At 38.6% G+C, this 15,928-nt stretch overlaps 1 protein-coding gene across 2 annotated transcripts in view; it reads right to left on the minus strand.

The window, feature by feature from the left end:
- pou6f2 (POU class 6 homeobox 2) overlaps positions 1 to 15,928 on the minus strand; it is a 94,480-nt gene that overhangs the window by 37,442 nt on the left and 41,110 nt on the right. For both annotated transcript variants that reach the window (XM_026938181.3, XM_026938182.3), the window contains one exon: positions 8,077 to 8,492. In XM_026938181.3, coding sequence (XP_026793982.2) covers positions 8,077 to 8,492 — 416 coding nt within the window. The remainder of the gene's footprint in view (positions 1 to 8,076; positions 8,493 to 15,928) is intronic.

Here is a 15,928-nt window from a genome sequence, read left to right on the forward strand (position 1 = left end):
GTATGTAGTAATTACAATTAACATTTGTAATTGTAATTGTAATTCTAATTGTACACATATCCTTAATGCTTGTGCCATTGCTTTCACCTTGCACATAGCTGTATTATATCACATCTGTACATATATCTATTTCATTTAAGCCTATTGTGTCTACTGTACAGTGTATGCGTGTATATATATGTAGATGTACGTACATATATGTATATGTATATGTATATGTATGTGGTGTGTTCTGTAAGCTTCAAACCAAGTCAAATTCCTTGCACACTTGGCAATAAAAGCTCTTTCTGAGTCTGATTCTGATTCATTCTTTGCATAATGGATTTTAAAGTACATGGAAGTACATGGTAGTATAAATGAAAACCTGTGCTACTTGGTGCTACAATGTAATAATTACACAGAATCTGACAGCTGGAAATCTCATACTTACAAGTATTTCTTAGTGTTTTTTACTTTACAAGTTTTAAAAAAATTACCAGTTATGCAGTTATATTTTTTTGTATCTTGTATTAGAACTCAAAAATGAATATTTAGTTAGGCAAATGAGGTGACATCTAATTAAACATCTAATTTAAAAATGCATATAAATTAATTTAATAGACCCAAAAATCTAGTCTTTAGATGATATTAGAATTAAAGTGTTCATTTCATTGTGAAGACACACTCAAGAGAAAGCCTTTTACAGAACAGTTTGTTGGAAAATCATTTCTTCATTATTTCACCAAGAAAACACTATGGGCTGTTCTAAGTATAAAATCTATCTTAAATCTAACATGAATATAGATCATCTAGAAACTGAGATTTTTGGTTCTGAATATATATAGGAAAAAAAACAGATTTTGAGAATAGTTTTAAAAATACAATGTGATTGCATGTGTTGCCACTCTAGTAAATGAGGTTTATAATGTTAAATAAAGGAAATTGGTATGTATAACATAATGACATGTAATTTGACAAGCAAGCTTTTCAGCTTTTCAGATATATGATGTGATAATGGGTGGAGCTTGTGGACGCAAGTGGACAAGTATTGACTTTTGTATTACTATTACTTTAGTTTAAGAGAAAACATGCTGTAGATCTGTCCAAAATTCTGAAACATGATTGATGTAACTAAAATGGTTGTTTCTAGAAGTAACATAAAATTAATAAATAGTACCAAACTGCTTCAGTAGATACATGTATATATGAATATAATTAATTCAAGTACAGCTATTACTACTACTAGAACTACTACTACTACTACTACTACTAATAATAATAATAATAATGTGTAATAATGTAATAATGTTGTAATAATGGTTACTGATAAGGTCACTTCAGTCACAAGAATATAATACTAAACAGTAAGTAAATAATAACTATTTTACTTATATTAGTGAAGAATGATGTAATTAGAAGAAGTATAATTTGAGAAGAATTATTGCTGCATTAAAATAGGTTCTCGGTAGAAATCAAACACTTGGACTGGCATTCGCAATGCCAACAGTCATCTTCCTCTTCCACTTTGCTCCCATCAAATGAGAGGACATATAATTTCACACACATTTAGCCATTGTGTTCTACAGGACGCTACATGAGCAGATTATCACGTTGGGTTACTGGTGCATAGAAACCACCTGGGATCTAGCAGCATGGCACTTTAATGTTATTCTACTCAACGGCTTTAGTCAGCGAGGGTGGCTAATTGAACAAAGTGGTTTTATAATGAACACCTAATTACAACGCTGCTGCCATCGCCATCAAAATAAATAGATACATTAAACCTAATAAGATCATCAATGCAGGCCATTATGGGTGGATGAAATAATTAGCAGTGAGCTCATCCTCTCTCACTCAGGGGCAGAAGGGGTGAAAAGTGGACTCTGGTCATAAGGGTTTTGACACACGCCGGCAAACTGAAGGTGGCCCTGAAGAGTGTGTGTGTGTGTGTGTGTGTGTGTGTGCATGTGCATGAAGAAGACCCAAAGAGCATAAAAGCAGTGGTGGAAGACGGAAGAGCATATGTGTGTGTGTGTGTGTGTGTGAGTTTGTGCATGTGTATGTGTTTGTATGTGTGTGTGCGTGCAGCTGACCTTGGCCGAGATGGGATTTTAAGAGTGTGCTGTAATGATGGCTGATTGCCGGGGAATGGTGGAGAATGGAGAGAAGGAGGCAGAGGGAGGGAGAGATGAGAGGAGAGGAGAAGAGACCAGGGGAACAACGAGAGAGAGACAAGAAGGGAGGAGAAGAGGCCTGCGTAATTGCAGAGAGAGATAAATAGACAGAGAGAGAGAGAGAGAGAGAAGAGTGAAGGTGAGTTGTCTGTGGACTGGGGCTCTGACAGTAAATTGGCACTGTTCGAATGCTGGCCAGTAGTAGTGTGTAATTAAGCCTCAGGGTTTGAGGGTTGGACACAAAGACAGAAGGAGATAAAGAGATAGAGGAAGAAAGATACAGAGAGGGAAGTCAGACAGGACATCTTCCTCTACTGTATACCTTAATCTGTTAAAACCAGGGCTTGAAATTATTGCCAAAATTTGCCTAATATGTAGGTAACCTTATGGAGCTGCTCAGGCAAAAATGAAAAAGTCACTACATTATATAAAAAGGTAGCAATTATGAACTTGCACATTTCCTTTATTCAGCTTGTCCATTCTCCTGCTGGTTTACCTCACAGCAACAGTGCATATGTAAACTGCAGTTTATCTGTTCTTAGCTAAGCCAAACATGATGACAAATAACCTGGCTTGAAAGGCTATCTATCTGGCTGCTTCACCAGCCCGAAGTATTGACATCGCACAATGACATGGAATTCTTTCAATATTATCTAGTGATGGATTTCTATTCATGAGTATTGCTTATATTATCCTCTATTATTGTTTGTTGGAATTCATTGAAACTTAAATATGTGTAATAAAATAAAATCCAAAAGAAACTGTCAAAAATTGGAATTTAATAGTATAAAAAGCTACAAAAATACAGAACATTGTTGGTCAGTTAGGGGATCATAACTCTAGCTTTTTGCAAAGATTGTCTATTTTGAATTTTATACAGTTTTAGAGTTTATTAGAGTTTATTAGATTTTTTATACAGTTTTGTGAGTTTTTGTTAATGCAGAAGTTGTTGAGCTTTGACTTATGCACCCTACTGATCAAATTCAACAAGGTGTAGTGTTTTTGTTGTTGTTGTTGTTGTTTTTTATGTGATAGTCAGTAGTACAAAGAGTACTACATATTCAGGAACAGAGAGTACACAATAATCAAAAAGGGTGCAAAGAGAAAAGCAATGATGAAAAGGTGCATCAGTGAAAACTGACAGGAAGGTCATGAAAGGGCTGTTTACAAGCCAGCTACAAGCTAACATATAATGTCAAGACTGTCTGTGTTATGACAGAGAAAAAAAAATATGTGATTGTAGATTGTCCTCTGTCTTATATTTAGTTACAGGTTGCTGGATGTTAGCTTAAGATAACATCTAGTTTAGCAGAATAATTGAACAGACATGTACACATCATCTTTGCAGTAACTATTTGCTGTATTCTTGTTCCAGTGACACAGTAAATGAATAATTATTCAATTTATGGATTCATTTGAGAAATTTAGGATGTATAGCAGTGCATTTGGGGTGAATAGCTAGTCAATACTGACTAGCTAGTGACCTACAAAGTTAATTTCAATCTCTGGCTGGACCCCAGGATAGAGAGACACCTCGGGTTAGATCAAGGATTGCTAGTAAACAGTCACATACACGTGCGACTGCACTGAACTACATTACTCTATACACACTGTGTTTGTCAATCTGTGATGTTACACCTAGAGAGAGAGAGAGAGATAGAGAGGGAGAGAGAGAGAGAACACGCATGCACATGTGGACAGTCAAAACTACTTCTTATCCAGATTAGTGTGTGTGTGTGTGTGTGTGTGTGTGTGTGTGTGTGAGAGAGAGAGAGAGAGAGAGAGAGAGAGAGCATACAAGCTGAGCTGGTTACACCGGAATTGATCTTAATTAGATCTGAAAGACCTGCTACAGCAGAATGGTCACGGTGATTAGAATGAAAAACAGGAGAAATTACTGATCAAATTAATCATAATGTCGGCCTACAGCTGTAGGCCCGCTGTAATTTGCCACTTCACTGGCTTACATCGGCCACTCACACACACACACACACTCATGCACACACAGAGAGACACTCAGACATATACAAATCCCCGAGCTTTCTCAGCGTGGAGAAACCCTGCTGCCCCGATCAATCAACTCCCACAAATCCCAGTCACCATGCTAATCAGCCCATTAACACACTTAAGCAAATTTTATAATCTCCTCTGTGTGGGTGTGTGTGTGTGTGTGTGTGTCTGTCTGTCATCACACAAGCAGTTTATACGCACATATGAACCTCTCCTATCTCACTGTGTCTGTCTCTGTGTCTCTCTTTCATTCTTTGTCTCTCTGTCTCACATCTCTCTGCCTTTTGGTTGCTATCACATTGGCAGGTGAGCTGATTGGGATTTTTACAGAGAGTATTTAAAGCACTAATCCAAACGCAGAAATCAGTGCTAAAGCCAAAAGTACACATGAAGCCAGAATGTTTCACCAACGAAAGGTTCATGACACATGATCTACTCAAAACATGCCTACAAGTAAAAACAGAGAGATGAGAGAGAGAGAGAGAGAGAGAGAGAGAAGGAAAGAAAGAAGTGAGGGCTAACACTAACTTCATTTTGAACATTGGACTCACTCAGTGTGGCATTATGAAACACAAAGCTGTCAATTCAGTCTCTCGTTTGGCCCTCAGGCCTTTTCTGATTATAGGAGATCTGCTCAGCCCTCCCATGCTCAAGTGATCATCAAGGGTTGTAGACAAGACAGGAGGAGAGAACAAGAAAAAAGTGTATTGTGCCCATGTTACCAGGAGGGGTTATTACAGAGGTCTTGGAAACATTCTTTCCTGTAATTCTCTGGTTGTTTTTAGTGTCAGTGTGTGACTGTGCCTTGAAGTCAACAGCAAAACTTGGGTGAAATGCAGTGCATCCCTTTCACTCAGACGCAGATGCAAAGCCAATTATGAGCTCAGACCCCCCCAGCACGGATGCCACACACACACACACACACTTGCTTCTATCTCTTTTTTCTGGGTGATTCCATGATTGGGGTGCCATTTATCCCTTGTAACTCCTAAAAGTTATATTTTTTCTTTTTTTAAACAAAAGTTTCTTGTAAATTGTCAATTTGCTTTTCAATGAGTAACAGGATTGAAAATATTAGCAAAGAATTAGCAAATACACAAAATGTAGTTAACTAGCATCCATACTAATGGCACAAGGTCATTAAAGACATTTGATTTACCTAATTCTTCTCTTTTTAATAATTTGGATGACATGCTTGCATCAAGTTCAAAGTGAATTTATCTGTCAATATCAAAATATCAGTGGAGACCAAGAAACGATACCCTTATTTTCTTTCATTTGTGCATGTGACTGGTGGAATATGCAAAATTCAGAATTCATGGGGTGAATGTGCTCAGGTAACAGGGTTGAGTGAATGTTGTGAGACAATAAATCTTAGATTTTTCATAACTTCTAACGGTTAACTCAAGGAAAAGGATGTTTTAAGCATGAGCTGTTAAATCACACATTAATGCAAAAATATGATTTTTGAAGTATTTTAATGGTTGTGAGATGATTAATGAAAGTGTGCTTATAGTGAGCTGAGACAGGCATTTTTCTAAGCTTTCTAAGTCCTGTAGTTAATTTTCTTTTTTTTTTTTTAAATTAATGGTTTATGTTTGTATCATATACATAGATTGTTGTGAAGGACCCATTATCTATGTTTAAAAATGTCTTTTAGCTTTACTTTACATACTTATTTGAAAATATAATGTCAATAGGATACAAATGGCACCCTAATCATGGACTCATCCAACTCTCACTATCACACATACTGTGTTTGGATGTTGAAGTTGAAGAAGTAGGTAATGAAACATGAAAAACTGTTCTTTTTTAAAAAATCTTATATATATAAACTCTAGAAGCCAAATCCTATAGGCTGCAGTGCAAAACTGATGCTCTGCCACAGACCCTGCAAAGGGTGTTCTTCAAGGCTCTGTCCTTGGCCCTGATGTGATGTAGTCCTTGCTTATGACCTAGGGACACAGTAAACCTTTTACTTATTTATGGCACCACTATACTTAATCTCATTGAATGGGGCAATAAAGTAATGAGCCCTAATGTAACTCTGACCTGGGGAAAGAGCTTGGCAGATGTCTTAGTTTAATCTGTAATGACTTCTTTGACCAATGAATAATTTCATCATTGCATGATTGCGTCAAGGTTATTGTGTTTGTGGACAGTGTTACAGTGTTTGTGGACTCAGACAATATCATAACTCCTGACACAAACTAAAAGAAACTGGTGAAACATCAAATCATCAAATATGCTAGTGAAATATTGGCCAGTTCTCACAATTCCCTTTTTAATTCTGCTTAACCCTGACAACACTTAAATAATGTATATATAATGTATAAAAATCATGTAAGCATGGATTCAAAAAATGCATGCCAAATTGAATCAGATGTGATTCAACTGTTGTTAAAAAAATATATATATATATATATATTGCAATAACTGGTTGTCCCTGAGGAGCCTTTTTTTGATAAGCACTAGTTGTGGGCTCCAGGGACCATTAAGCTCAGGGGCCTGTAGGGTCCAGCTGGTATGTGTAAAGGCCTGACAGAGGGATAGAAGGTGAAATAAATGGCCTAAGTTGACGAGAGCCATGAAGGGGGCCACAGCACAGAGCAAAAAGGGCCATGACGCTGATGAATGTGGGGAAGGACATGGAGGCGACCTCTGGCTGAAATGAAACCACTGGGATATAAAAGGGGGGAGCAGGTTATTAAAGAAGGAGTGAAGAGCCAGACAGACAGAGGAGGAGAAATGAATGGACAAATGGACAGATGGATAAATGAAATAGGTGGAGCATATATATATATATATATATATATATATATATATATATATATATATATATATATAAATATACATACATATATTGATAGATAGATAGATAGATAGATAGATAGTAGAGACAAACTTTGTAGTTAGTAAAGGATATTGGATATTGTGGTGGTTTATACATGATATCTGTTCACATTTATGCTGCACATTTATTATTTAAACACAAATCAGCAAGACTCTGCAGGTTAAAAACAAATTATTATTAAAAACTAAAAAAAAGCTATAAAAACTACAAACGAATAGCACATAAGATCACTATCTTAAATCCCAGTAGTTTAATGCAGCATCAGCTGTGTATACTTCACCCATATGAAACATGTCAATAAGTAATTATCATGTAATTGATTCAAATCAGGTTAGACCAAAACCATCATAACTCATAACTTAATATTCTGAAGCTCTTCGTCCTCAATAATGCTCTATTGCTGTCGCAAGCAAGATGGCAAGAATGAACTCTTAACAATAAACTTTCAATTTTCATTCTTTCAAAGGGACCAGCTTGGCAAACAAGTACCTCTTCCAGAAACAATATTTGTAATATCCAAGATTTCCCCAGACAGATTCAATCACTAAATTGAATTACTGCCCCATTCTCTAAGATTCATCCCAGACCCTGTGTCACTCCAAACCTCCATTTTTGCAGGCATGTTGTGAATAATGTAGAAGAATGAGTCCTTTAAGTGGAGCGACATCATATTTAGGAGACATTACATAGATCTGTCTCAAAGGCCTCCATGCCAGGCTGAAATCCTGACTAGAGTTTTCCTTCAGTCATCATTCAGCATTTATGTCAACCACAAATGACTGCTTTGGAGTAATGAGCTATTATAAACTTGTAGGACGTCAGGAGAAATAAAGGTCATTGGTCAGTGCTGTTTTTTGGGTGGAAATGTACTGGGGTTTTATGTAGCTCTCATGTTTAACATCAACTTTGTATCACATAAGCTTTATTATTTTAAGCTAAAGTGTATACCATGGTGTTTATCCTTAATTTCCTTGAGTTAAAACGCAGCTACATAACTCAAGAGTGCGTGTTTCCAGTGTACATTTGAATAATGACAATTTGAGCTTACTATGAGCTTACCTGCAGTGGCAGAGGAGGTGTGACTGGCGAGGGTAGGCTGTGTGCTGGTGATTGGTTCTGCTTGTGAGAAGGTGGAGATTGTGAAGGCTGAACTGAACCAAGACTGGAGGAGGTACAAGAGGAAGCGGTGCCTGTCGAAGGACCAGTGGCTTGTAACTTTATTGGAGGAGTCAGTGGATGATGGGATGGCAGCTGATTGAGAGGCTGGAGGTGTGCTGACCCACAATGTTGTTCTCGTTCGCGTTCACGTTCTCGCTGCTGCTCTCGCTCTCGCTCTCGCTGCTGCTCTCGCTCTCGCTGCTGCTCTCGCTCTCTGTGTTCCCGTTCTCGCTGCTGCTGCTGTTGTTGCTGGTGGTGCTGTTGTATTTGTTGGAGATGCTGAAGATGCTGGAGTTGGGAGTTGAGAGATGAGGTAGCTGCAGAAGAAAGAATGGCTTTAAGAGCTAAGCAGTAGTTTCATGCATTCCATCAAAAAGCTGTTGGTAGTATTTTACTCAAGGGCAGTGTTCACAGAAGTACATGACTCCTACATGAGCTGCTCATGAGAACTGCCATAAAGCTACATAGACAAAGTTATGATAAAGGTGATGATGTGTGACATAGGTTAGCATAATGTCGCAGTTGGAAAATTGAAAAAAGTAACACATGAGACAGCACAGTGCTGCCTCGATACAGAGTTACTGTCCGTGTAAAGCTTGCCATGTTCTCCCAGTGTTCATGGGTTTCCTCTGGGTTCTCCCAAAATTATGCAAGGTGACTTGACATTGAAACTGACAAAAGCAGTCTTTATGCCTGATGAATTAAGCCTTCATAAATATTTGTGTATATTTATGTTAGTTCTCATTTAAGGCTTATGTAGATGTAACGTAATGCTACCAAGTGGGCTTTTTAGTTTCCTTCTAAAATGTTATGGACCCAAAAGTAACTTTATACAATTGTAAATCTATTTGAGTTCCATTCTTCCATATTGAAATTATTGAGCAGTTGTCTTCTAGAAGCCTCTGTGAAAGTGTAGTACCATGCCTCGGGCTATTTAAAGATGTCTCTTTTGATGTTGGTGCATTTCTTCAATTCCCTGATTTGAAGGGCCCTTAGAGTTCATTTATTGTAATTCACATTGCTTCTTATCTGTAGCTCGTCTACTGCAGTTCTTACTGTGGTTAAGACTCAGATTGGGTGCCTCATTATTTTACAGTTACAAATTAGGCACATTGAGATTACAGCCATTATTAATTCAAAATAGATTCATTTGGCAGAATACAGCTATACTGCCAAATTATGCTGTTTAATGGCGTAACACAGAATATCATACTTCTTCCATATATGTTTCTTGTAAACGTAAACAAAGACATCATATTTAGCAAAATATATATGCGCACCATTCTTCGTGATGTCATGGTATAGTCCTGTTTTCTGTCCACTTCAGGGCAAAATCATATTTTCTCATTGCAGTATTGTGTTAACATTACATTAATATTACAAACAATTCATCATAATCATTCGTTATACAAAGACAGGACAGATTTCGCTGGAATATTTCAATTTGGCAGCCTAACTAGCAGTAAAACAAATCACCCCAAATGGTATGAACTACAATAGATCGATGCATGATGTGAGAGTGATACTCATATTAACACAGCAAGGATTAATTTGTCAGCAGCAGATACACCAGTAGCCATAATTAATTTATGTACTTCAATTATTAAAACAGGATTTTTTTTCCTTGTAGATAACTGGGAAAATATATTGGGGCTGGCATTGCTTTGATTAGTGTGGCTATTTCTGCTTGAGAGCCAGGCAGGCATGCATTTGATCCTCTCCTCTACTCCAAGAAGCAAGAAAATCAGAGAAGAAGAACAAAAAAAGTGTCTCTCGACCAGTAAACAGGCCACTTTTATATTTCTTCTATCTGCTGACACGTTGACACCACTCTCACACCCTGCCATGAATTATATATGGCATCTGCGCCCGGAAAAAAAGCCAAGAGTCCAATTCATGCTTGAAATGTTGGGGCAAGTTGTCTTGCAGGCCTTGACAGAGCGAAGTGTATGTGGCGCTCTCACAACTCAGAAGCACTCGGAACGGCACTACTGGTAGAAAAGGAGAGCAAAGAACAGAAGGCTGAAGGGGAGGAGGGAAAAAACGAATTTAAGAAGAAGGTAAAAAAACAGATTTCTGTCAGAAAATTATTGGGACCTGAGGAAAGATCAAAGGCAAATGCAGGCCCTTCTCCCGCCTCCAGTGACGGGTCCAGAAAAAGAGATGGAACAACAAAAGGAGTGTGAAGAGAAGAAAAACAAATAGAGAGAGGCAGACAGGGAAAGCGCTGAAGAAACCCCCATGTGGCCCTATTATGTGGGCACCACTGCAGGTAACAGTATGTCTTAACGGCAGTGCTTTATAAATGCTGTCATCTTGTTAAGGAGAGCCGCTGACCTTCCACTCTCCTTAAAAGACTAGAGCAAATTCATCGGGTCCGCTCTAATCACAGAGAGTGACGGAGCTAATTGTCAGAGCCGATCATGCACTGTAGGCTCTAAAGACATGATTAGAAATAGAAAACGGTTTTGATCAAGGCACTTCGATGTGATTACATTTAATTTACTGTTTATGAAAGCTATCGTAAAGGAGGGAAAGTGTCGACAACTTATTTTAGGTATTTATTCCTTGTAATTATTTCATTTCGATTCTTTAGTAATTACAAACAGAATAGGAGTTAATTCTTCATCTCCTTCTTCATTTTTATTTCAATAGACCACTAAATTCCCCTGGGTTTCTATGTGTGGTGAGTTTATTGATTAAGCAACGTGATGTGAACAGTAGTTAACACACAGAGAAAGTAAAAAATTACATAATAGTGGAAGTGTGACTGAGTCAGTGACTCACTGCTTAAAAGAATATCCATTTCCATTCATTCCCTATCAGAATCAGAGCGTAATTACTTTACTTCTGAACTTTATGTGGTATTATATGGTATTATTTGAAATCATATTTATTCATCTTCAGCAATCACTTTTTCCTGGTTTGAGGTGTGATATATCTGGAGCCTATCCCAGGAATGTGGAAATACACCCTGGATAGTCCATCACCATGGACACCATGCACAAACATTCACACCTAGGAGCAATTTATTATATTTGAAATCGTAATTATATTTTATTACAATATTTGATCATTTGAAGTTTGTTGCTTGCTAACACTAGCCAAATAGCTTGTTAAGTAAGCAGCTACTTAAGTGGTCGGCTAATGAATGTTTTCATTTAATTACTTCTGAGTAAGTTAACCCCAATGCACTTGTGTCTACAGTTTAAGCTTATGGCTTGGTACAACGTTAAACAAAACTGTAAAATCACATCAACCATAACAAATCAGACACACACTCACCAGCAGTAATCAGAGAGGCAGTGTGGCAAGATACAACGACAAAATTTGCAAGTGGACATGTGCCATAATTTCACTGGCATAAAACAAACCCTGAATTTCAAGGCAAAAACTCTTGTAAGATATGAGCACTATGAACAATTCCAATTTTTCCACTCAAAATAAGAAGTTAGTTAAATAAACGGTTGTCCTATATTACAGCTCATCACTACATGTTTTCCCCCTCTTTCTATCTGAGCAACTGACAAAAAAAAAAAAAGGCTGCCATGACGTCTGGCTGCTTCTGTTCTTGTCGGACTCGTTCTAATCTAGCACTCATTTTTACTTCACTCTCACCCCAGAGCCATGAGAAAGGAGACAAGAAGACAAAACCACCAGACCAGATCACAGGATTTCCTCTATTAAACAGAACCTTGTTTGGCTGACCTCTGTGGCCCCCTGTATAGCCTATGTGTGTCTGTGTGGGTGCGAGTGTGTGTATTGTGTGTTGTTCACTGTCCATTCTGAAAGCTCTTGTCTCTGAGCTGCCACTGAAAAAAAAACACTTGTCTTGTGTTTGAGTGTTGTCAGATTGTGTGTGTGTGTGTGTGTGTGCGTGCTTGTGTGGCGTGTGGCTGATTGTCAGAGGTGAACACAGAGGTCACGGTGAGCAGGATGGACAGCATGCGTGGCTATTTTTGCTCCTTGTACAGAAGGAGAGGAGTAGCTACTTTTCCCATTACTCTATAGCACCTGCGTGTCCTAACAGCACACCATTTACACAACTGGGCCAGATAATGTGTGTGTGTGTGTGTGCGCACTACATCACATCCTTACTCCTTACCCTTGGGGCTCAGACAGTACTAAAAGGTCCAAAGCAGCGATTTGGATAGGGATCAGACAGCACTAAATGATAGGCAGCCTAAGTGGTCCAGAGGGTTCAGGAGACTAGAGAAAGCAGCTTGTTGGGATCAGGACACAGAGCTGGCTCTAGGAGATACACGACATATCACCTATATCAGTATTCTCATCCCTAGAGGGGGATTTAGATGGGGTTTGGGAGTGTCTTCAGGGAGGATGAGGTGGAAAAGTAGTTGAGGAGCAAAAGTAGTAAGTGTTTCATGTAAGGCTAAAAGTAATAAAATTATGATTTTTTTTTCTTAAAAAGTGACTCTCCTAAGGCCAGTTCATCACAATGACAGACAGTGTATAAAATTCCAACATTGGGCATGAAGGGATACTATACTGAGGATATACAGAGGATGTATTTTATCTATGTTAATTTTTCTTTGGAAGATTCATTTGCATTTTTTTTAAAATACAAATGATCAAAGTAGAGGTAAGATAGTGTACTGCTACTCATGTGAACACATGTGTACACTCATTTACACCTAGGGTCAATTTAATTTAGTCAATTCACATACCAGCATGATTTTGGCAGGTGGAAGGAGACTGACGAACCTTTATGAAACTCACATGGGCACAAGGAGCACAGGACTGAACCTGTCATCCCTTTGAAGACAGCAAGGCAGAAAAGTGCCCTATGATTTGAAATATTTTACTATAAATAAAAGTTTATAGAGATGATGATCTGCTTTGCATGCCAATTGTGCTATGTATTCCAAACCATGGTTGTTAGGAGACTCCAATCCACAAAGCCTGAAGTTACAGGAAAATGGGTCCTAGTCTTGATCTTAAACAGGAGTATGTGACTATTTTTGATGGTGTGGTGCTTTATCTTATCAGGATCGAATCTTGTTTCATTGCAAACTTACTTGCAGAAGTTAAGAGGTCATGGCAATTTGATTAATAAAAGAAAGCCGCATTGCTATGATAGACTAGGCAGCTCTTTCAGGTTACATTACCGCCTCCTGACAGCGGTGTTGCTTTAAGAGCCTGTGGCTGATGAAGTGTTGCTGCTGTTGCTGAATTTGCATCTGAGAAAAGTTGTAGCCCATTTGAAGATGTCATATTTACTAATACAATAAATGATGTTGATCCACCTCCCTTGATGTGTTTTTTGAAATAACTAGAAGGCCTCAGGCTGGAATTAAAGAGTCTTATACTCTAGACACCCCCTGTAATTCAAATACATCTTTAGCCCTCAGAAATTCTTCTCTTCCCTCAGAGGTCAACTCTTCACACTCTCTGATGCCCGTCTGCCTCAGTTTTCCATGCCCACCACCACTGAGGTCTCTCCCATGCCCCTTCTCCATCCATTGAGTGTGTGGCAGTGGGTAAAGAGCCTCATGCAAAATTTATGCTCACCCGGCAGTTTCAGTGGGCGGAAAAATCAATAGAGGTAGGCACTGATGCGTCGGGGAGACAGAGTGCTGGTTGACAGACAGTAAAAGCCTTAGGGGGGTGTGTATGTGTGTGTATGTGTGTGTATGTGTGTGTGTGCATGTGGGGAGGGACAGGGGGCTGCATTTGCCGATCCAGAGATGGACCACAGCCTTCGCACTCTGTCTTCCTCATATCAGAGGGATTATTTCAGTAGGTTACTTACACAGAGCCTACCTGAAAAGCACCGAAAGAGCTTTAAATGGAGCACACTGCTTTCTGTCTAAAATATATGTTAAAAAAAACACCTTTTTGTTGCATGTTTTTTTTTTTGCACCACTGTTCTGCACCACTGGGATAGATGAGCGCAAACTTACCCAGGCAGTCATGTAGAAATGAAAGGAAGGACTTATTGTTGTGCAAAGCAACTCTTGGTGTGAACAAGAGCTGAGTAAAAACAAGCCAGATTTCCGTGGGATGAACACCAAACAATGGGATTTTTTCTCTCTCCCTCCATCTTGGCTTTAATTATTCCCTTTGCTCATCTTTTAAATCTGTTCGCACTTACCAAGAGAAGGGGGGATAAGGACAGGAGAGTTTGAGAGTTGAAAGAAAAAAAAAAGAAGAGAAAATGAGAGAGAGGCATCATGCCCACAAGTACTGCAGTGTTACTGATTACTGATGCACACACTGACAAGTCACTGCCTGTGATGTTAAATGCTCTTTAAAACCAGTCCAGTGAAGGCAAAACCACGAGCGGAGTAAAAAATTGCTGATATAAAACACATATGATCAAGAGACAGATCAGATACATATTCAACACACTGTATACCATCAGTCTTTCTATTATGTACCCAGCTACTGTTGTTTTGCAGTGCCCAAACAAAAAGTGAGGCAAATTATACTTCAAAAAAAAATCTCTGAATAAAAAGTAATGTGTACATTGCTTTCTGTTTCTCTCCACGCAGCATTTAATAGAAGCTCAGCTCTTCTGTGAAGTGGCAGCCCGATTTTTGTCGGTTTAGTGGTTTCTCTCTCTGCATGGCCTATAAGGCACATGAGCGATGTATGATGAATGAAGTGGCGCGCTGCTTATGCGCTTATCATGCTCGGTGAGCAGCAACAGGTTCAGCGGAGGTAAATGAAATTCCTCTCCAGGACAATATATCATCACAGCAAATGTATGTATGCACCCCAAACTTACACAAGCAACTTGAGCCAAACGCTGACAAAGTGTGTGATGGGTATGGGAAATGAAGGGAATGGAGGTAATGGGTATGCAAGGGGGTGCTTGGTGTGAGATGCAGCTAGAGCTGTGGTAGCAAAGTGTATTTTCATATAAGCTGATGTTTTTTCCTCTTCTTCTTTACTTTTTTCAAGATTCAGTGGTGGGAGTAAATTGAATATCTGAATGTTGCTAGTGGCAAATTTAACACAGAAAGCATATTAGGAGAAGATAAATCATGCCAGGACGCTGAATAGAGACTAAATGTGTGCTATTCTAGTACTGACACACAGAGGTGTCTGTAATATTGCAATATTTTCTGTCGGAGAATTAGTATTGTCAGAGAATTAGTATAATTCAATTTAATTCAATTCACCTTTATTTGTATTGTGCTTTTAACAAAAGAGATTGCCACAAAACAGATCCCTAGCAAGTAAGCCAGAGGTGATTTTGTCATGGAAAATCTCCCCGAGGAAGAAAACTCATATATAAATCATTACTTTTCTACAGTTGTGAACTATAAAGTCAAACAGAAATAACTGTGTTAAAAGGATGCTCGGTATGAGCATCATAATCTTTATGATCACAGCAGGTACAAATGTATAGTATTCAGGTCCGATTATCCACTGAAGAAAGGACGAGACTTGGGCATACACTGTTTTTGGGAAATGCAGTTCATATGGAATATCTGTCGAAATTCAAATGCTCAGTTTTTAATGAATTAAAGATCAGCAGGAAAGATGAATCAAGTGGTTTATTAGGGTTACAGGAGAAATATAGGTTGAGAGAGCCTAATGTTAGCTGTAGCTGAGTGTAAGGAAAAGGGAAAATTGTCAGGCGAGTGTAACCCAAACTCCCTAATGACCAGGGGGCGGGTGGAGGGGGGTTGGGTTTGGGGAGAAACAGGAGGAAAGGAGGAAAGGGAAGGTGAGAAGTTGCATGTTTGATGGCAGAAAGACACACTTAAGCTATCTCTCTGTCTCT

This window comes from Pangasianodon hypophthalmus, chromosome 22 (genome assembly GCF_027358585.1).
Source record: "Pangasianodon hypophthalmus isolate fPanHyp1 chromosome 22, fPanHyp1.pri, whole genome shotgun sequence".
In the NCBI taxonomy this organism is placed as follows: Eukaryota; Metazoa; Chordata; class Actinopteri; order Siluriformes; family Pangasiidae; genus Pangasianodon; species Pangasianodon hypophthalmus.